Source organism: Periplaneta americana, chromosome 16, assembly GCF_040183065.1.
Source record: "Periplaneta americana isolate PAMFEO1 chromosome 16, P.americana_PAMFEO1_priV1, whole genome shotgun sequence".
NCBI lineage: Eukaryota > Metazoa > Arthropoda > Insecta > Blattodea > Blattidae > Periplaneta > Periplaneta americana.
In genome coordinates this window covers 138,083,724-138,105,422 of record NC_091132.1, presented here as the reverse complement: position 1 = coordinate 138,105,422, position 21,699 = coordinate 138,083,724, and the positions used below count along the sequence as shown (strand labels likewise).

General features: G+C 34.9%; 1 protein-coding gene across 4 annotated transcripts in view; it reads left to right on the top strand.

Annotated features, from left to right (window-relative positions):
• LOC138691259 (DNA oxidative demethylase ALKBH2-like) overlaps positions 1–13,289 on the top strand; it is a 34,326-nt gene extending 21,037 nt beyond the window's left edge. For all 4 annotated transcript variants that reach the window (XM_069813085.1, XM_069813086.1, XM_069813088.1 and 1 more), the window contains exon 5: positions 13,033–13,289. In XM_069813085.1, coding sequence (XP_069669186.1) covers positions 13,033–13,187 — 155 coding nt within the window. In that variant the 3' untranslated portion in view covers positions 13,188–13,289. The remainder of the gene's footprint in view (positions 1–13,032) is intronic.
• Positions 13,290–21,699: the final 8,410 nt, after the last annotated feature.

Genomic DNA, 21,699 nt, shown 5'->3' with positions numbered 1-21,699 from the left:
TCTTCATCTCTTTTTCTAGACGTCCATAAGAAAGTAAAGATTGTGCTAAGGTCTTATTTTAATATCTCTTCTGTACCACAGATTGCTTTGTTATTATATGATAAAAAGTATACATAATTAGATAAAAATAATATTTCAATAAAATTAATTGAATATGTTTTACAACCATAAAGGCTAATAATTATAGTACAGGATGAAGAAACTTTGCTGTGTGACTACGCAGAAAATTTTCTGTTAACACGTCATCACATAACTGAGCATTGGTAATTGAACAGAGCAGTAACTGGTCTTGTAAAAATGTAATAAATGTAATCAACAAGAATGTCATTTTCTCACCAAAGTAAACAAGATCATCATCTTGAAACTGTCTTTGTTTTTCTAACATTTTTGGCATCTACTTGTGAAATTACTCATCACAGCTCCCTTTAAGAAATAGACAAATATTATTATCCATTTTAAGTTCTCCGTAATTAAAAGTTACAGGGAGTCAAGTTTATAGATAAATAGGTAGGTAGATAGATAGCTAGCTAGCTAGATAGGTAAGTAGGTAGGTAGATTGCATAATATTTTTACATTTGCTTTATAGAATAAAGAATATGTCCAATTCTTATGTTTAACATATAAAAATGCAAATATGAAATATGTACAGAATTAATACCTTAATAACAATAACATATTATAGAATGCAATATGTTTACCATTTAATAGTTTTAAAATATTTACACAGTACTGTGAAATGTCAAGAATTAATTTACAGAATAGAAAGTATGAGATATTAAGTAATTTTTTAGTTTTACCTTAAATAATACAGGGCTTTGGTTATGATTCTTAATGTCTTCAGGAAGACTATTGAAAATTTTATATCGCCATGTAACTTACTCCCCTTTGATAGCATGATAAATTTGATGATGGTTTATGAAAATCATTCTTTCTGCGGGTATTTATACTATGTATGGCTGAATTAGTCGGAAAATTTTCTTTATTACATAAGAGGAAATTTATTAAAGAGTATATGTACTGATTTGTTGGGATTAGAATCTCTAATTTTTTTTTTTTTAATACTGAACACGATTCTCTAGCCTTTGCTCCAACTACAGGGTTGTTTCCAGTCTCTGATAACGAATTTGAATGACGTCATGTGTCTCAGGAGTCACACAACAGCTGAACTGTGGCGTAAGGTGACAGACCAGTAGTGAGTGATCTCATAGTCAGAGTGCACGGCGATTCACAGCATAAGGAAAAAATCTAGCCTTTTTGGGAGGGGTACATTACGACCCTTTCCAGTGCCAAATACAGTTAAGTGAAAATAAAAGAAGCCTGCAATAAACGAGGTTTCGTTATTTCCAAGAAAGGCATTTTCTGTGTACTTAATAAGATTGGTAAAGCTCGAATGGAATTAATTTGTATCATCTCGTGGGGTGTGGTGACTTGTGACAGGGGGGTGGATTTGCTTGCTTTTTCCACTCTGGAATTAATCCCATTCGAGCTTTGCCAGTCTTATTAGGTACACACAAGATGCCTTTCTTGGAAATAACGAAACTACGTGTTTTGCAGGCTCCTATGATATGATATGATATGATATGATATGATATGATATGATATGATATTTATTTGTCAGTCAACTTTACAATTCACAGTTATGGTGGACCTTCACATTTTTGTTTTTCGATCCACCATCCCTTTAATACATACAACTCTTTTCTATTAGTGTATTCTTTGCCGAGAATTTCTTGATTACTTTCTAATGTTCTGTTAAGACTGAATTGCTATATGTCCTTCCCTCTCTATCCTCTTCTATTCTCTCCCTCCTACCTAGACTGTCTCCCTTCCATTTCTCGCTCACCTATTAAATATTGCATATTCTTTCCTTAATAATTTGCGTTATTTATTTATTTTCTTCTCTACTCTCAAATCCTACCTACTCTTAATCATTGTTTTCCAGCTATTATCTCCTACATTACTTGCTGACTTTTTCGTTTACTCTATTTTACAACACTTACATCACTTTTTTTTCCTACCCTCTGTTTATTTACATATTGATCCCTTTCTCTTCGCTTCACTCCTAAATTTCCTATTTTATTCCTCTTTCCATATATTTATTTCTATAATACTTCTACAGTTATAGTACCCCTTATACTACTCTCAACCCATAACATTGAAAAACATCAAATATCTAATTCACTTAATTACACTTGCAATTTCTCTCTCATTCCACTTCACATTTGTTCAGATGTTTTTTTTTTTTTTTTTTTTTCACTTTAATTCTCTTGTATTCATTGTTTGATAGTCTAGCTTATTACACTCTTACACTATCTTCTTACACTTAACACTTTTTTCTCTGTTCCTTTTCTTACACTTTTGCCACCCCTAACTTTCTTGCACTCACTTTTTAGCACTCTTCTTCTTTGCTAATAACCTCTCCAAAGCCCTATCTATTCTGTCCTCACAATCACTAATATCTGGTAGTCACTTCATTCCTTCACTCGTTCTTGTCATGTCTTCTCTTGCATTTCCTCCATTAGTCTTGTCTATGCTCCTGACCTCAGACACTTCCAGCTGTTTCCCTAATCCTTCGTCTGCAGTATTTTGTATCTGCCTCACGTTTTGTTTTCCTCCTTGGTTTATTCTGGTCAGCTGTTTCGTACTCGAAGTAGGCGTCAGATATCGACATTGTACATCTCTCGTTTCATTGATATTGAAGTTTTGTGTCGTTTGCATTTTTTCATTCTTCCTAGCGTGCTGCCTTGACATATGCATATTTTCACGTTCATTGAACCTCCTTTTCACTGCGCCTTGATTCACCTGGCTTTGCTCGATTTCAGTCCAGAACTCTGGTTTGTCACAATTCTTTTCACAGTATTCGAGAACGTACACTTTATCATTGATTTTCAATTTATCATTGATCATGATCGCAAAATGTCCTTTACTTCTCGCTGTTTTCAGATATGGTAACAATAATTTTCTTCTTCTTCTTACTTCGTAACTAAGATCATTTACAAAGCGCAATTTTGTTCCCCTCGCATTTTTCACTCTGTTCATAATCATTTCTTTTGTCCTTAAATTTTGAAATTTCAGCAAAATTGGCCGAAATTTTCCCTTCCCCACTCTATAAACTTCTTCTATATAGCCATCTATATCTACTTCGAAAAGCTCCCAACATACTCTCCGGACTGCAGTGTAAGTTTCCTCTCCATACTCTATTTCGTCCTCATTTATACCGAAAATTAACAAATTCTTCTTCCTCTGGCTATTTTCTAAATCACTAATCTTCTTTTCCAACTGGCTATTTAACTGTTGAAGCTCTTCAATTCTTTCGTTGTTATTCTCCATGTTTGTCTTCAAATTTGTGATTGTCTGACTGAAATCCTGTAGCTGTAGTTTTATTTCCTGATTAATTTTTATGAATCCTAACTTCATTTCTTCTTTAATTAACTCTCTCAACTCTTCGTTCTTCACACTCTTTGGCCCCGGATTCACTTCAATTCCTCCCATTATTAATATCATCACTATGGCTGCTCCAATCGCCCATTTTAGTTCTTTCTTCTTCCCACTCTCCCATCTTATCTCTTCTTTAACTCTTCTTATGCTAAACATTCCAATTCTTGATCTATGCACATATAAATCCACACCCATTTTACTTTCATCTACTGCTGTTCCTGTTGCCCAACGACTCTTTTTACTTTAGCTTAGAGCATTGCTCTCTCTATGTTGATTCTGCAATTCCTTGCACGACAGTACATCCACTCGGCTTGAAATCTAGTTGCTGACTGCAGGCTCCTATGATTTTCACGTAACTGTGCTTGGCATCGGAAAGAGTTGTTAATGTACCCGTCCCAAAAAGGCTCGATTTTCTTGGGCATTGCTACTGTGATACGCCGTGCACTCTGATTATGAAATCACTCATTGCTGGTCTGTCACCTCTCGCCGCAATTCAGCTGTCGGTGTGATTCCTGATGCACATGATGTCATTCAAATTCGTTATCAGAGATCGGAAACAACCCTGTATTCTAATTGCTCTTTTTTTGTAATAAGAATATGTTTTTACTATCTGCAGAATTTTCCCAAAATATTATTCTGTAGGACATAATAGGCAAAATATATTGTCTTTAAGATACTGTTGTTTAGTCAACTGTTTGAAGACAGGTCTGAACCTCACAAATGATACTAAGAAGGCACCACTTATAAGGCAACTAGGGCTTCCTTTCCCCCTGTTAAGATACTGCTATTTAGAAATTGTTGTAACGACCTAATTGCGAAGCATGCTAAGCTAAGTTTGGGGGTTATTTCTTTAATATGATTTTTTTCAATTTAATGTAGGTATTATTAATATGCAAACCAAGAAATTTTGTTGTTGATGTTTCTAATAGGGGTATATTGTTGTTAGTTGTGTCTAATGTTTCAGAGATTAAATTTGAATTGGTTTTAAATTGAATTATGTTAGTTTTATTAATGTTTAATGCTAGTTTATTGGTTGTAAACCAGTCATAAATTTTAAGGAGAATTGTTTCTGTTTTATATTTGAATGTGGCAAAGTAGTTGTCTGTAATTATGATACTTGTGTCATCTGCAAATAGTCTAGGATAATCTGTTCCTTTTATTATGGAGCTAAGGTCATTTATAAAAATTAGAAAAAGAAGAGGCTCTAATATAGAGCCTTGCAGGACCCCTGTATGAACATTTCCCCATGTTGAAGTAGATTTAAAGAAATTGCTGACTGCGTTGATTTCAGCTTTTTGTTTTCTGTTTAGGAGATATGACTCAAACCACTGGTATGTTATGCCTTTAATACCATAATATTGTAATTTTATTTTGTAACAACAATGTAATTTATTCGTCACAACAATAATTCCTTTCTACAATTCACCTTAAATTCTCTCGTCAACAATAGGATTTTTACTCAACACAGTATTCGTTATAGCCTCCACTGACGGCAATGTCAATTTACTTGGACTAGTATGAACAACAATGAACTGTTAATCTTAACTAATATTTAGAAAGCACTATTTACAAATCAGAACTATCAGTTCTCAGTTCACAGTTCTTCTAGCTCAGTCACTCGAGTTCACAGTATCTCGAACCACAGACCTTCAGAGACAGTCCACTGTACTCGAACTCAGGTCCCTCCAATTGCGGTCCACTGCACTCGAACTCAGGTCCCTCCAAATGCGGTCCACTGCACTCGAACTCAGGCCTTCGGATGCTGATACAGTTGCGGACGCACACTCGAGTCGAACTCCGGTACACAAGACTGGCTTGCTTGCTCTGGCTTACTCGCTGACTGAATAACTGAAAACTGCTCGAGTTCGCTGGCGTTTCTTCTTTTATAATCACAGCGATGTAGCCTCGAAAGTTCGACACGTCTCCAGAGATTGCACTCCAGAGAAATCCAGAGCCCTCTCCTCTCTACCAGCACCAGATGCGCGCGCACTCTCGTCGCGTTGACGTAATACACACCCTCTGTTCTCTCCGCCGCGCGCCGTCCCTCCGTGCTCCGCGCGATCTTCTCTCTTGCGGGACGCTTGTCGTGAGTTCGAATCTCACGTCGCTGTCACAATATTCTAATTTTTGTAGTAGAATTTTACAATTAATACAATCGAAAGCTTTGGAGAGATCACAGAATATCCTTCCTATTTGTAATTTTTTATTAATTGCTTCCAGAATTTTATCAGTTAAATTAAATGTCGCTTGCTCAGTTGATTTATTATTTCTGAATTCAAATTGTTCTGGAATGAGAATGTTGTACCTATCAAGATGATGTTATACACTCTTATATATAACTTTTTTGAAAACCTTTGAAAAGACTGGTAGAAGATATATGGGCCTGTAGTTTCTGGGTGAGGTTCTATCCCCTTTTTTGAATAAAGGAATAACAACTGAATATTTCAGTCACAGATCTCGGAGACCACTACTAATAACCATATTCTCGTGAAATTCATGAATTGTATGGATGAAAATGTTGGTTGTATGTGTTGTGGCAAAAGCTTCTTGTTAAAAGCAATATTACAGTTCTCTTAGCTCGTCAGAAAGGGTTCCAAATCATTATCACGTGCCAGTCAGCAGTAATAGTTTCTTAAAAATATTACACTAAAGGTTTAATGTATTATCATTGTCCTTTAATTTCAGGACAGATTCTATTAACATATTATATAAATGCTACATAAACATCTTTGTGCAATAGAATTTCTGACTTGTGCAATTTTATGCTTAGTGTTTAAAGACGAACACATCAACGCAGGAAACTTACAACCACACGTTTTACTCCACACATACACTACTGTCGTGCTCTTTGTTGTAAGCGCACGTGGCTGTTTATAATAAGCCAGTGGACAGCATCAGTACCATATATTGATGTAGCAAAGCTTTCTTAATTCTTTATGTAATGAAAAGACGATAACAGTAACGCAAGAAGGGCCATTAGAAAGTGGATTAGTGCACATTAAATAATGTACTGGAAAAGTAGCCCTGAAAACAGATATGGAAAAATTCATCTCCAAAAAAAAAAAAAAATGTATTCTTTAATACTTAACAGGAAATTGGATGACAGAACTAATAGAACTTCTCACAGAATACGTATACACCCTTGAAATAGCACTTATACAATATGAGTTTGTATGACTGAAATCTGAATCGCAAATTATGCAGAAAAGAGTGAAAATAGCCTAACATATTTACAAATTTGAGAAGTTAGGCCTGAGAAATTGCAATTAAAAGATTAGGATCCGTAACTTTCTGTACACAATACATGATTTTTTTTAATTAGCTGAAATAAACTTGAACAGGAATAATAAATCAGTAGGCTGCAATGCTGCTATTGCCTACAGAAGAGGGATCTTTGGGGAAACGAGACACTAATTGAAAGCCATGGTAGTGATTTTCAACTCCTTCTGTAACATGGATATTTGTTCATTGTAAGTGTGATGTTCGTGTTTTCGTGGATCATGATTTGAACAACTTTGATGAGAAAATCTTAGCCATTAAATCTGCACTACAAAATGTCCTAGACAGACCAGAGATAAACTAGAAAATTGTTACTCTCTGAAAATCATCCCTACAGAAAATAAAAAACTACAGACATTACGACATTACAGATGTACAGAATGTAAGAAAATTATATAGAGCAGCAAAAAATAGAAATGCAGACATAATTCTTCAGCAGATACCTGTACATGTAGGCATGGAAGATAGCGAAGTCACAGATAGATAGGCTTCAAATGTTGAAATGAAACCAGATTCCAAATTAGAACTCCCATCAGAACTCAAATTCATTGAAAACAAGTCAGTAAATAAAGAACAAGGAGCACATGAAATGTAAACCATATGAAAAGCTGCAGAAGTACAAAGCCATAAAGTGACTAAACAAAGAAAAGTTGAATTAGCCCAGTTCGGATTAATTTTACAACATGATTGTCTAACTGAACATGTGTTAAAAATGAGTTTGATAAAGGACAGAAGTTTCCCATTATGTAATGACAGTGGTATGATCTTAAATAAAGAACACATTCTAAATTATAGAAAGCTTAATGGAAATAAACAAAATATTCGAAACTTAGAAGTTCTTCACTAGGAAGCTAGGGAGAAAATGACTTGCGATAATGGACATCAGTATCAGACTGAAGATTCACTTGTGGTCAAGCTCACATTATCGAGGATGGCAGAAATTTGTAGCAAATATGACGTAAGAACGTAAATCACGAAATTGTGCCACTTGTAAATTTATTCATTTCTTTTTGTACAAACTGTTGTTTCACCTGATATTTTTGTGTCTTCTATTTAGGGCAACTTCTAATTTTGACATAAGTTCCTGTCTGTACCTTTTTTTAATGCTTCTGTGAAGTGACACATTAGAATGTGAGCCATGGAAGTTGATATTGAAATTACTGTGGAGTGAACCCTCTGTGGTGGCTGAATGGTCAGCCCTTCAGACTGTCACACAGGCAACCCTTTTTTCATTGAAAAAATCCATAGTGACACTTGTGGCGGACAAGGTCGCAGTTGTCCCGTTTTTCCCCAAATTAGGCATTTACATCATTCTGTCACCATTTCTCTATTTCGTTATTCTGTAGCATTCCCCGAATGCTGGCTGATGAAGCATGGAGGTTGCTGGCCTAGGGACGAGTAGGGTTGCCTGCTCGAAGCCTGAGCACACAGAGAACCTTGTCAGCCAATGTGGGTTTGGGAATGCATCACCAGAGGGTTAACGCAATAGATCTTAACAGGTCGCAGTGCTGGGTCATAGTGCCCCCCTCCATTAAATTCAATTCAATACTGTGGAGTGATTCACAGCAGTTTGTATTTTTTTTTTTTTTTTTTTTTTTTTTTTTTTTTAGCTGCTGCTCAACTCTACCCACATAGTTGATGGAAATTTTCGATCTTTTTTTACGTAATTGTCAAGAATATAATAAAATAGTACATTATGCAACGAGCCTATAATGGCAGTAATTAAGACGCGAGTATGTTTGTTTATGCCATAATTTTCATACGAGCGTCTTAATTACCATTATAGGCAAGTTTCATACGACTTTTTATGCTCGACCATATTTCTAACTTGAAATTATTCATAAGTATTGATGTTATGGTTATGTAAGTGAGGAGCGGAACTGACCTGAATTGTGAGATGTGCGCAGACGCGAAAGTATTGATTTTTTCCGAAACATGAATGTCATTGACCTTGATATAATCTAGAGAATAACATGAACATTAGGCTTGATATAACCAGGAAATTGATTTAGAATTGAAAAACGAGATGACAAATTGAATTTATTTGAATATTATTTACAATTAACGCTAATTATTATAGTAACAGAACATAACCTTCTGCGACAGTATTGGATTTCCAGCCTCTGTGACTTTTTGCTAATTGTCTTTCGATTGCATATCCGAGAATAATCGATACTTGCGGTTTTATAATGGTACAATCAGTACAATGGTGATTTCTCATTGGCTGAACAACTAAATTATAATGAATAGGTGTACTTTAATGAGGTGCATTAAAGGGCTACTACCAGGTGTATAATTACTACAGTTTGGCATGGTCGAGCATAAAAACTCATCTGATTATTGTATATGTGTTTTTTTTTTTACATAGGATATTCAGTGAAGTAGTCTAGAATTTCATCTGACGACAGTAAATGGATCATTTGCAGAGATAAACAGGAAGACGAAAAATAGGAAAGATTGGAGAAAGCTGGGTTTGCAGTGAAAGACCTGCCCTTGAACAGAACTCTTGAATGAATGAATGAATGAATGACAGTAAAAGTAGTCTAAAAATAGACTAGTCAAGGTAGACTTACATCGCACATGTCATTTATTAAACAAGTTGGGAACCACTTGGAATATTTCAGAGTTGTTTACCATGTGCTATTTGGGACCACTTCGGATTATTACAAATGAGTATAGGAACCACTTCGAGCAACCTGTTCTTGTTGGTCCATAAATGAATGGTTAATGTAAATAGTGGAATATCTCTCTGTTACAAATATATTTGCCACTCCCATTCATTGCAATTTGATTCAGTCTGTTTCATTCATTCGGTGGTGATGTGGCGACCGGAGGGAAATAATATTAACAACTCTGCTATGTATATCAGCATGAAGAAGTCCGCCCAATTAGTCTTGAGAATAGGCCACATTAGTTTGTTTTGCTTCCAACAATGGAAACTGACTGCACTTCTTACTCATATCATTTGTTCAGTATTTATTATTGGGCAGTTTTTAGAAATAGCAAGATATGAGAACATTTTTACAACTCGTCATTATTTTCAGAAGTCAGTATTAAAGCTTCAGCTTAATGGAAGCGTGGTGTTTAGGGAGAATCAAGAAAGTGATGAATTAATGAACCAGAACAAGCTGTGTAGCCTAAATAATTACGATTGTGACGAAAAAAAAACACCATGTCCTCATAGAAGCACAGTTTCTTTGTTTTTTGACACTCATTATATGTTGTTGTTGGCTAATGCTGAATTTCTGATAATGAAATCATTAATTCTCTCGCTCTCTAGTATTTTTCACTCAAGGACTCCAAGTTGATAGTGGCTGGGCAGTGCTGAAGATGATTTTGATCCATTTCCTCTTGAAGATCACATAAGGAGCAGATTGGTGAAGGAGATATTCCAATTCTCTGGAGATGCTTGGCCAAGCAGTCATGGCCCATAAACAGTCTAAAAAATTGCAACTGCATTTTTCTCTAGGTATCTGGCGACGTTTTGGGTTGAGACAGATTCCCATCTTTTATGATATTTTATAATATAAAAAATATTTTTTTTATCTCATAGTTCATTAAATGAATTACTATATTTGCCATAACTTTTCCTTATGTGATTCAGTAAATGAATGCCAAGTGAAATTCTTAAGAAAAATAAAATCTTCATGCAACAAAATTAAAGACATATCTCTGTTGAGAATGTTGAAGGGAACTGGTAATAATTTAAAAAACTTAAAATTGTTTAACGACACATTAAAAGTGTTAAAATTTTTATAAAGGTTATGTACCTTAGACAGACGGCCCTTTTCGACACCGGTTCTGCATCATCTTCAGTGTCCTACAAACTACTGATGTTCCTGTTGATCTTGCATACTGCCATTTGCATTCGTAAGTTGTAGGGGTGGGGGTGTGTTGCTCCTATGGTGGGGGGTGGTTGTTTGTGTGCTATAATAATAGTTTTATTTTCCCTGGCAGAGTTAAGGCCATCAGGCCTTCTCTTCCACTCAACCAGGATCAAATCACATACAAAAAAAATACATACCAGTATACAAATATTAACTTAAAAATAATAATAAACATAATTAAGTAAAAAAGAGAGATTGAATACATATACTCAATCAGTATTAACTTTAAAATAACAATAATAAAAAAAATATATATATATATAATAAAAAAAAAGAGACTGAATACATAATCTCAAACAGGAAAATACATCTAGTATACAATATTAACTTTAAAAAAAAAAGAATTAATACATATGAATATAATCTCACAACTAAAGGAATAGTGGAATTAGTGTGATCAGCACAGCACGTGTTACTTTGAGACAATGACAATTATCTAGATATAAGTGTTAATGGAAAAATAAAGTAATGACTGTGTAAAATAATAATAATAATAATAATAAATAAATAAAAATTATATCTAAAAAACTAATTCTTTGCATTTAAAATACATATATCTAAACAGCCTAATTTTAAACAACTGAGGACTAAGACTACTCCTGATTTCGAGCGGCAGCGAATTCCATGAGCAGGCCATGGCTATTGAGAAAGAACTTGAGTACAGAGATGTCTGATGACGTGGTATTGATAGCAACAGATTGTGCTGTGAACGTGTATTTCGATTATGATGTGAAGCTAGGAGAGTAAACTGAGAGGCAAGGTAGTTGGGCGTGGAATCATGTATAATTCGATATAGCAGGCAAAGATATCATGCTATGTATCATGATATCAAATAATGTGTGGGTATTGAACTGTAATTGTGTATTAAGTATATGTTGTGGGTGTGTTATTGTATGTTTGTATATTTCGTATTGTTCTAGGATGTTTAACTGTGGTAATAATTTATCTTTTTAACACACATTCTGTGTTCTTTCCAACTCTGCATGTAGTTAACGTGCTTTTGTTGTGTGCACATCCAATGGAATTATATTGAAATTATGTTTTGTCACATGAGATTAAAGAACTGTGATACACAAAATAATTTAAAAGTGACTTGAACTGAAGTATTTGTACAAACACACTCAATTCACGTCTTGTTACTTGTCATTCATTCATAGTTTTCTGCCCAAGAACAGATACTTCACTTCAAAGTCAGCATTCTCCAATCTTCTCTTTTTCTCTGCTTTCCTCTTCGGCCTATATTACACTATCAAATTTCTCTGTCACATAATATGATACAATTTTTGATCAAATGAGTAGCTTAATATCAAAGACGGACATCTGACCTCAATCGAAATTTAGATAGCTGTGATTTTTTATACAATTTTTCATGCTCTTTCCAGTTATAGTGAAACCATATGAAGAGTTCGCGGGAAAAACGATGAATGTCACAGTTTTCTTAAGGTTGATGTCATTATCTAATTCAATGGATCACTGCGAAATATAATGTTGTTCTTATGAAAAATGGTAAAAGGACAATTATCACCACGAATACAGTAATCCTTTCCTTCATTTTCTATAGAAACAGCACTACATCTTGCAGTTATAGACTCAATTAGATCATTATCGAATCCTTAACAGAAATGTGACATTCATCGTTTTTCCCGCGAACTCTTCATATGCAAACTCTTACACTACATTTATAAAATAAATTGTGTTAAATATTACAAAGAACACTGTGAATTAAAAAATTGCCTCTAGATCAAAACTATGGAGACGACAGATATCCGTCTTTGATATTAAGCTACTCAAATATATATAATCAAATGTAAGATTTTGACTATATTACACTATGTCAAAACTTTGATCATATCTTTCATCATGGTTCTAATAGTGGGTCCACAATATTTCTGTGCTCGTTGTAAGTGTAAAATATGTAGTAATGGTTATTGCATTAATACTAAAGAAATCAAAGAAAAAATTATTTCGTCGACTTAGAGTGTAAACCTACTAACCAACAAAAAGGAAATTTTACAGGGGAAACGAAAAACTGAGTATAAATTAACTCTGAAACTTTAGAACCAAATTCAAAGTACAGGTGGTGAAGTTTCAGAGTTAATTTATACTCAGTTTTTTGTTTCCCCTGTAAAATTTCCTTTTTCTTAGTTAGCAGGTTTACACTCTAAGCCGAACACATGGGGCAACATTTCATACACACTGCAGTGATGACAGTGGGCTGTGCCGGAGGAGCGTCCAGGAAGACTGTGTACTGAGCGACCATTTCTGTCATTTTGATCATATCACTCCTTTCAGAATTACTAAGACCTTGCTTCTTCTTAATCCAACTATTTGTTATGGGTACTTTAGCAAATAGCTCAAACTCTTGCCTTTAATTAAATACATTAATTTTTGTATATTTTTAAACCTTGTTATTTTTTTCTGATTGCAGTGAAATTGCTACTGGAGCACGGAAGTCTTTTATTAATGAATCCACCCACTAACAAACTGTGGTTTCACTCACTACCACCGAGAAAGAGCTGCAGTGGTGTTAGGTTGAATCTCACTTTTCGACGTGTGTTAAACATCCAGAAACCTAATTCTTAATTTCTAATAATGTTATGATAATAATACGCATCTATTATGTAATTCTGTGATAATAAAGTACTTTGTAATGTAAAATATAGTGCATTAAAATGCTTAAAAATTCATTTGGGATACTGTGCATTAAAAAGTAAAACAACTTAGACTGTTTTCTTTGTCGTAATAGATCTATTAAAAACTGTTACAGATTGGATGAATAGTAAAAATAGCATGCTGGAAAGGTATTGAAGGTTGGAGGTACTCAAAATTTCTCATTGAACAAAATACAAGCATAGTTTCTAAATTACTTGAATTAAACAGAAAAATCTGAAATGAGTTCTTTATCTAAATAGATATAAGAAGTGACATTCTGATGTGAAAAGTTGGCAAAATTGTCTGTGTGTGTTGTAGATATTTTTTGCTATGTGCTTGTAAATCCTTAATACAGATAAGAGCTCGCATTTTCGGATATCCATTGGAATACAATTCTTTTATTGAGTGATATTAATTGAGAGAGCATTTTAGTTATTTCTGCTGTTTGAGATGAAGGTGTGTGTTTAGAGACTATTGATAGAATAGCTGCTTTGAAGTCTGACAATATAACTGCATTTTTAAATTTATTGATGTGACATAGAAAATTCCTGAGACTTTCACTTATTGCAATGATTTCTCCATCAAAACTTGTTGTTCGATACCCAAGAGATCTATAAAGTGAGAAGAGACAGCACGTAACACCTGCACCGGCACCTTGTTCTCTGGATCCGTCAGTGTATAAATGAAGCCAGTTTTGTGGAGGGTACCTAATATTAATTGTCTCTAAAGACAATTGTTTTAGTATTTCTGTTTACTTCTTATTTTAGTATTACTTCTGTTAAATTGAGATTATATTCTATATTTAATAGAGTTAAAGGGTTTGGTTTAATTTGTAGGTTTTCTTTTAAATTAAGTACGCTCTCTAATATTCAATTAACAACATTACTTTTGCTAAACATCCTAGGATGTTCAGGGATTAAGATAAGGGACGCACAACAGATCTTGAATATCGCAATATATGAGGTCACCTATTGACTCCTTACTTTCTAATAAAAGTGTGAAATGCATGCACTTGAGCACTGCATTATTCTAATTCAACAGAGATTGCTTACAAAACAGATGTATGTAATAAAATATGTAATACAGAGAGTTCCACTACGCCTGTCATGTTATATTTATAAATTATGAATTCAAATGTACACTTAATGGTAAAAAGAATGGACTGCTGATAATTCCTAAGTTCCAGAGACATAACATTGCATATGCTCGTCTCGTCAAAGTTGTAGTTCACCAGGTAACACATAATTAAACCATTTAAATTTCAAGGTTCCAATCTCCCACAGTCTTCTTTTTTTATTCATGTTGAATCTTCCGTACACTACTTTTAACACTTGAATATAAATAATTGATTAAATGGAGATCTTACTCGTGTTAATTATGTAAGCATGTGCGGCTTACAGCTGTTTCGGTTCTATTCAACACCATCCTCAGAGCCTACTAGATCTCGGCGCTATCTCAACTTCGCTGCCTGTTGTGTGGGTGCGTTCATGTGATGAAGAGTTGTGTCGAATAGTGTGTGTGTTCTGAAATTGATCTGTGTGTTTAGAATTTGACTGGGGTGTGTTTTAGTGTGTCTAGAACAATATGAAATATGTTGTTGTTGTTTTCTAATGCCAGGCATTTGACAATAAAGTCATTTGACCTCTTGTACTCCAATATTTTTCAAAGATATTATCATGGCCAGCCACTGAAGCACAGATTTTGAGGTGTTCCGAATCCATTCTTGGTTTGAGTTGCACAATGGGCAGTTAGGGGACTGATATATTCCAATTCTATGCAGGTGTTTGGCCAAACAATCGTGGCCTGTTGCCAATCTAAATGCAGCTACAGACGATTTTCGTGGTAAATCGGGAATTAACTGTGGATTTTGATGCAGAGAGTTCCATTTTTTCCCTTGTGATTATGTTATCAAATTTTGTTTGTTGAAGTCTAAGTATGTAGATTTAATAAATCTTTTCACAGAGTAATACGTAGATTTAGTAACAGGTTTGTAAGTAGCAGTGCTGCCCTTCTTTGCTAAAGCATCCGCATTCTCATTTCCCAGGATTCCACAATGGGATGGTATCCATTGGAATACAATTCTTTTATTGAGTGATATTAATTGAGAGAGCATTTTAGTTATTTCTGCTGTTTGAGATGAAGGTGTGTGTTTAGAGACGATTGATAGAATAGCTGCTTTGGAGTCTGACAATATAACTGCATTTTTAAATTTATTGATGTGACATAGAAAATTCCTGAGACTTTCACTTATTGCAATGATTTCTCCATCAAAACTTGTTGTTCCATACCCAAGAGATCTATAAAGTGAGAAGAGACAGCACGTAACACCTGCACCGGCACCTTGTTCTCTGGAGATCAAGGATCCGTCAGTGTATAAATGAAGCCAGTTTTGTGGAGGGTACCTAATATTAATTGTCTCTAAAGACAATTGTTTTAGTATTTGAGTGTTTACTTCTGATTTTAGTATTACTTCTGTTAAATTTAGATTATATTCTATATTTAATAAGAGTTAAAGGGTTTGGTTTAATTTGTAGGTTTTCTTTTAAATTCGGGATATTAATTTTCTGTTTTAATTCTTGAACAATGGATATATGAAATATACAGACACACTAAAACACATCCCAGTCAAATTCTCAACACACAGATCAATTTCAGAACACACACTATCTGACACAACTCTTCATCACACAAATGCACCCACACAACAGGCAGCAAAGTTGAGATAGCGCCGAGATCTAGTAGGCTCTGAGGATGGAGTCGAATAGGACCAAAACAGCTGTAAGCCACACATGCTTACATAATTAGCACGAGTAAGATCGCCATTTAATCAATTATTATTTTTTTAATTACAAATTAATAATATATAAATGACACTCGGGAGGAATTTATAAAACAGTTATATTACCGGTTCTTCTGTATGGTTGTGAAACTTGGACTCTCACTCTGAGAGAGGAACATAGGTTAAGGGTGTTTGAGAATAAGGTGCTTAGGAAAATATTTGGGGCTAAGCGGGATGAAGTTACAGGAGAATGGAGAAAGTTACACAACACAGAACTGCACGCATTGTATTCTTCACGTGACATAATTAGGAACATTAAATCCAGACGTTTGAGATGGGCAGGGCATGTAGCATGTATGGGCGAATCCAGAAATGCATATAGAGTGTTAGTTGGGAGACCAGAGGGAAAAAGACCTTCAGGGAGGCTGAGACGTAGATGGGAGGATAATATTAAAATGGATTTGAGGGAGGTGGGATATGATGATAGAGACTGGATTAATTTTGCACAGGATAGGGACCGCTGGCGGGCTTATGTGAGGGCGGCAATGAACCTTCAGGTTCCTTAAAAGCCTTTTGTAAGTAAGTAAGTACAAATTAATAATATTTTATGTTTCTGATTTAAAGTAATACTTTTATGCACTCATACCCATACACATACACACATAAGCCCACATGTATTTAGAATATTATCTTAGCATGGTGTGAGGTGATATTAATGTAGACCTAATGCTATGACATGGTTCTCCAGTCGAATTTCTGAATTAGAATCTTTGTATCTAAATTTTTCACTATGTCCTTCTCATCTAGAAACCGAACTTTGCAAACTAGAAAACACTACTTATGACTTTATTATTCTCACATTTATGGCTTTGGAATCAATTTGACTTCTGCTTGAACACTATCTATGTCACAGGTACCGTAGAGTGAGGTGAATCTGATAAAAAAATTTCACTTTTTTTTTTTATATATATATATATAACTTATAGCATTATTACGGCTTACTGTCAATTTGAATTTAGTTTCATTGAACCTTGAGGATAATACCGGTGTTAATATTTATTTTTAATATATAATTATAATTTACTCTAATTTTAAAACGTTAATTGATCAGTTTCCCCTCACAAGTTGGTTTGAATCCAATCACACATTTATTTTCCTTATTCTATTGGATTCAGACTGCCAGTGTTGATACCGATCACTATTTTGAGTTTTAAAAAATATGTATCAGTGAAATACATCAAATTTTAGTATGTACTGAAATTTGATGCATTTCACTAATACATATTTGTACAGTTTAACTTTTATGCTCGTGCAATATGTATTATAAGATGCATAAAAGTATCCTCTCATTGATTCGATTATTGTACGCGCAACTTATCTAGGCAGCTCGGTCCCCTAGTGCCCATCATCACAGAAGTTGGTCTCGTCATAGTTTTTGTTGATGGGAGAAACATCATTGAAGGACACTTCAAGGTTATTAAAATAATCAGTCACTATAGATCGACTATTTCGGATACCAGTACTTAATTTTCCCTATTATACAGCTCTTACAAAATTATGAAGAAATTGTAATTTTGTAATTATTGTATTTTCTTGTCAGCCCAACAACTTTTTTTTGTATACCTACATGATCAGATTCATCCCCCAAAATTGTAATATGATGTTTAGTGAAATGTATAATCAAAATGACATTAGCTATGTACATGCAAATTAAGATTAGTACTTAAGAACCTTCTTAGAAAGTAAAAATATCATGACATACATTCCTGTGCAAAAGTCTTCGGCAGGTAATAAAAATGGTAAAAAAGAAGAAAAATATCATGAAAAATAAAGTATTTATTACCAATGTATTTAGAAAACACACGAAAGAGTCATTGAGTAGGTTCATGACACTAATATGTGTGACCGCCTTTAGCCTTGAATTCTCTTAGGTGTACTTTCTTGCAATTTCTGGAGAACTGTGACAAGAATATTCCTCCATGCTTCCGAAAGCGCCTGCCACACTGCAGTTGCAGATTTTGGCTGCTTTTTCACCTTCTCACTCGATAATATTTAAATCTGGACTGTGAGGAGGCCAGTCCAACAGCTGAACATATCCTCTAGCTTGTTTTAGCTGCAAGTAGGTTTTCACTATATTTGCTGTATGCTTTGGATTATTGTCCTGTTGAAAGAGAAAATCTCTTCTAATTAATCGCAAATCTGACAGCATTGCATGATGAATCAATAAGTATTTAACAGCCGTCAGCTTACCTTCAGTTCTTATTAAATCATCCACTCCATTTGCACTGACACAACCCCATATTTGCACATTACCATCCCCCCCCCCCCCCCGTGTTTCACAGTTAGTTGCAGACACGCCTCCTTTAATCATTCTTCTTTCCTCTGCCTGACATACTGCCTTCAATGACTTCCGAAGATTTCAAATTTTGTTTCGTCGCTCCAAAGGACTTGTTTCCTTTGATTGGCTCCAAATAGTTTGTGTTCTCTTGCAAATGATAATCGCTTTGTCTTATTACCCTTCCGTAAGAAAGGTTTTTTTTTTTTTGCAACAGCACGTCCATGAAGACCATTTTTGGTGAGTAATCATTGTACTGTAGTATTACAATTTTCAGAAAGTTCTGCTGCCAGCTGTGCATTTGAAGCTGCTCTATTTCTCAGGGCTGTCACTTTCAGATATTGTTCATCTCTTGCAGTCAATTTCTTGGGCCTGCCAGTCCGCTTTCGATCATCTACTGTCCCTAACTGTAGTTTTTTCTTCAGAATCTCCTGTACCACACAATGCAATACATCAGTTTGTCGTACAATACTTATTTGAGAATGATGATGCTCACTCAAAAAGCAAATTTTGTATCTCATTTTAACTGAAATTTTCACCATAACTGCTTTTTTTTCTTGTTCAACCTGCCAAGAAGACACACAGTATATTACTAACTTCAATGTTGTTCTATTCTTAAAGAAACACATTCATTTCATCTGGTACACAGCATGGACTACAACTTGTTCTGTTTATATGCAATTTGTAAACCAGCACTCAATATACCCCAGCAAGGATTGTGTGATGGGTCTACAGAGGAATGTGGTGTTTCCATGATTTTACTTTAAGCTTGGTTTTAAAACCGTTTACCAGCCAATGTTCCCATATGGGAACAGTATTTGTAAATATTTTTTTTTAATTATCTAAATGTAATTTTTTATTTAAAATAATACTGTATTATGTTAACAAACAACTGGACTTTGTTTATGCATTCTTGTTTCTTACTTTACTTGACTCATGTGCCCATAAAAATATTTTAAATATAGTTGTTTTTGCAGAAAATCACCTTTATCAATAAATTATTAAATAAATCATACTCGAGCATGTTTTCAATGAGTTTTAGAACTTTTATAATAATTACAAGCACCTAACATAATCTCGGTATGGATTTCGTTGCTTGTGGACCATTTCATAAATCTTGGGAATAGGAAGAAACTTATGATCCCAATTGGGAACATTGGCAGGTAATAGTATACAAGTATATTGTTTAGCTGTTATTTTATTTTTGAATTTCTTTGATGTTTTTCAGAATACTGCAACGAATTCTGACCAACAACGGAAAATAACGGTAACATATTGATATAAATCTCAGTCAATGTTGTAAGTGCAAGTGCCGCAAGTGGTCAGTCCGTCAGTATCTGACTAGCATTCATGTTTACCTGTACGAGACATGACTTCTAAAAAGTTTCTAACTCTTGAAGAAGCTATTGATTATATTCATCAGCTAGATAATGAAAATCTTGTAAGTGATAATGAAGAAATTGAAATTGATCAGTTGGCTCCTAAAGAGAGTGGTAACATCACAGACGAGGAAAATATTCAGGATAATGTTCTGGAGAAAGTAGTTCCTGCAGATGTGTACGGCGAGATTGTGGTAACTGCTAATCTAAAGGAAAAGGAAGAAACTAGCTGTCCCAGCACTTCCAAAAAGGCCATGATGAGTAACCCCGTCTGGAAGAAAACTGCTATTTTTAGCGAGAAGATTGAAGAAAGTAGGAGTGAGAAGATTCTCGCAGACCAGCATCCAGAACTAATACCTTTAGAACTCATAGACCTATTCTACAAGATGCTTCCAGGAACTTATCTTGATCATCTTGCTGCAATGACTCAGATGTATGCAGCTCAGAAGGGAACACAATTCGTGACCAGCAAGGAAGATATGGCTCAATTTTTCGGTTTACTTCTCCTAAGTGGATACCATTCCTTTCCTGCGGAAGACCTATACTGGAGCACAGCAGAAGATAGTTCAGTTCAAATTGTGCCAACTGTTATGAGCAGACAGAAGTTCAGAGATATGAAAAAGTTTTTTCATCTAATGGACAATACTGAACTGAAGGCAGGAGATAAGCTTGGTAAAGCTACGCCAATATATGATGAATTAGGAAAGAATCTTCAGCAGTTCGGGATATTCCACAATAAATTGAGTATCGATGAATCCATGGCTCCATATTATGGGCATCATTCTTGCAAAATGTTTATAAAAGGTAAACCCATACGATTTGGATTCAAAATTTGGATGTTGTGTTCAAGTAGCGGGTATCCTTACGCTATGGAAATCTACTCGGGCAAGAAGGATTCTGAAAATCAAGGACCATTAGGAACCAGTGTGGTCACTGGATTACTCTCAGTTGTACATGATCCGATTCAGGTAGAAATATACTTCGACAACTTTTTCACATCATATACTTTGATATGAAGGATATGAAAATCAAAGCTACAGGAACTATACGTGAAGGGAGAACTGGCCACTGCTCACTTACACCATCTCAGACACTGAAGAAGTCGGAGAGGGGTACTTTTGATTACCAATGTGATGGCGATGTGTACATATGCAGATGGAATGACAATGCCGTTGTCACTCTAGCATCTAATCACCAAACACATCTTCCAATGGGTACTGCAAAACGGTACTTAAGACAAAACAAAAAGAAAATAGATATTCCTGAACCCAGAATTGTACACAACTACAATTGAGGGGTTACGTGAACTAACAACCTAAGTGACTTTAAGTCGTTATTTCACAGATCACGTTTTCCGACACCCTCGTGTGTGCTTTATATTGTAACAAAATATTGTTTCTCTACCTTATTCCTAGAGGGCAGCAGAAGCAGCGTTGTATAAGTATGCGAGAGATCCGTCATCCTTTAGCTGGTTCTTACTGAGTGTCTAGCGGCCCGACTGGCAACATGAGTTGTGTCTGTTCAGTGTAAACACAAATGGAGACCGATTCTGACAATGAAAGTGGTGAGGTGTGTGGAAGTACTACATCTACGAGAGGTGTGAAAAGAAAAATAAGGAGAAGTAGTTGGAAAAAGGAAAATGCACAGAAGAAACGTAATTCCGGTAAAAGTTACATTTCAAGGAGCGGTAAAAGAATACCTGCTAAACGATTTTCTGTTGTGAAAACATGTAAATTGAATTGTGCAGGTAAATTCAGCCATCTTGATCAGCAGAGACCTTTCAGTGGATTTTGGAGTATTGGAGAAAAACAACTGCAGGACACAATGTTGTTAGGTTACAATTAAAAAAAAAATACCTATCCGTAACACAAGGAAACCTACATCTGGAAGAAGTCGTGAGTATTCATTTGTATACAACGTGAAATTAGAGGGCACTAATGTCACTGTATG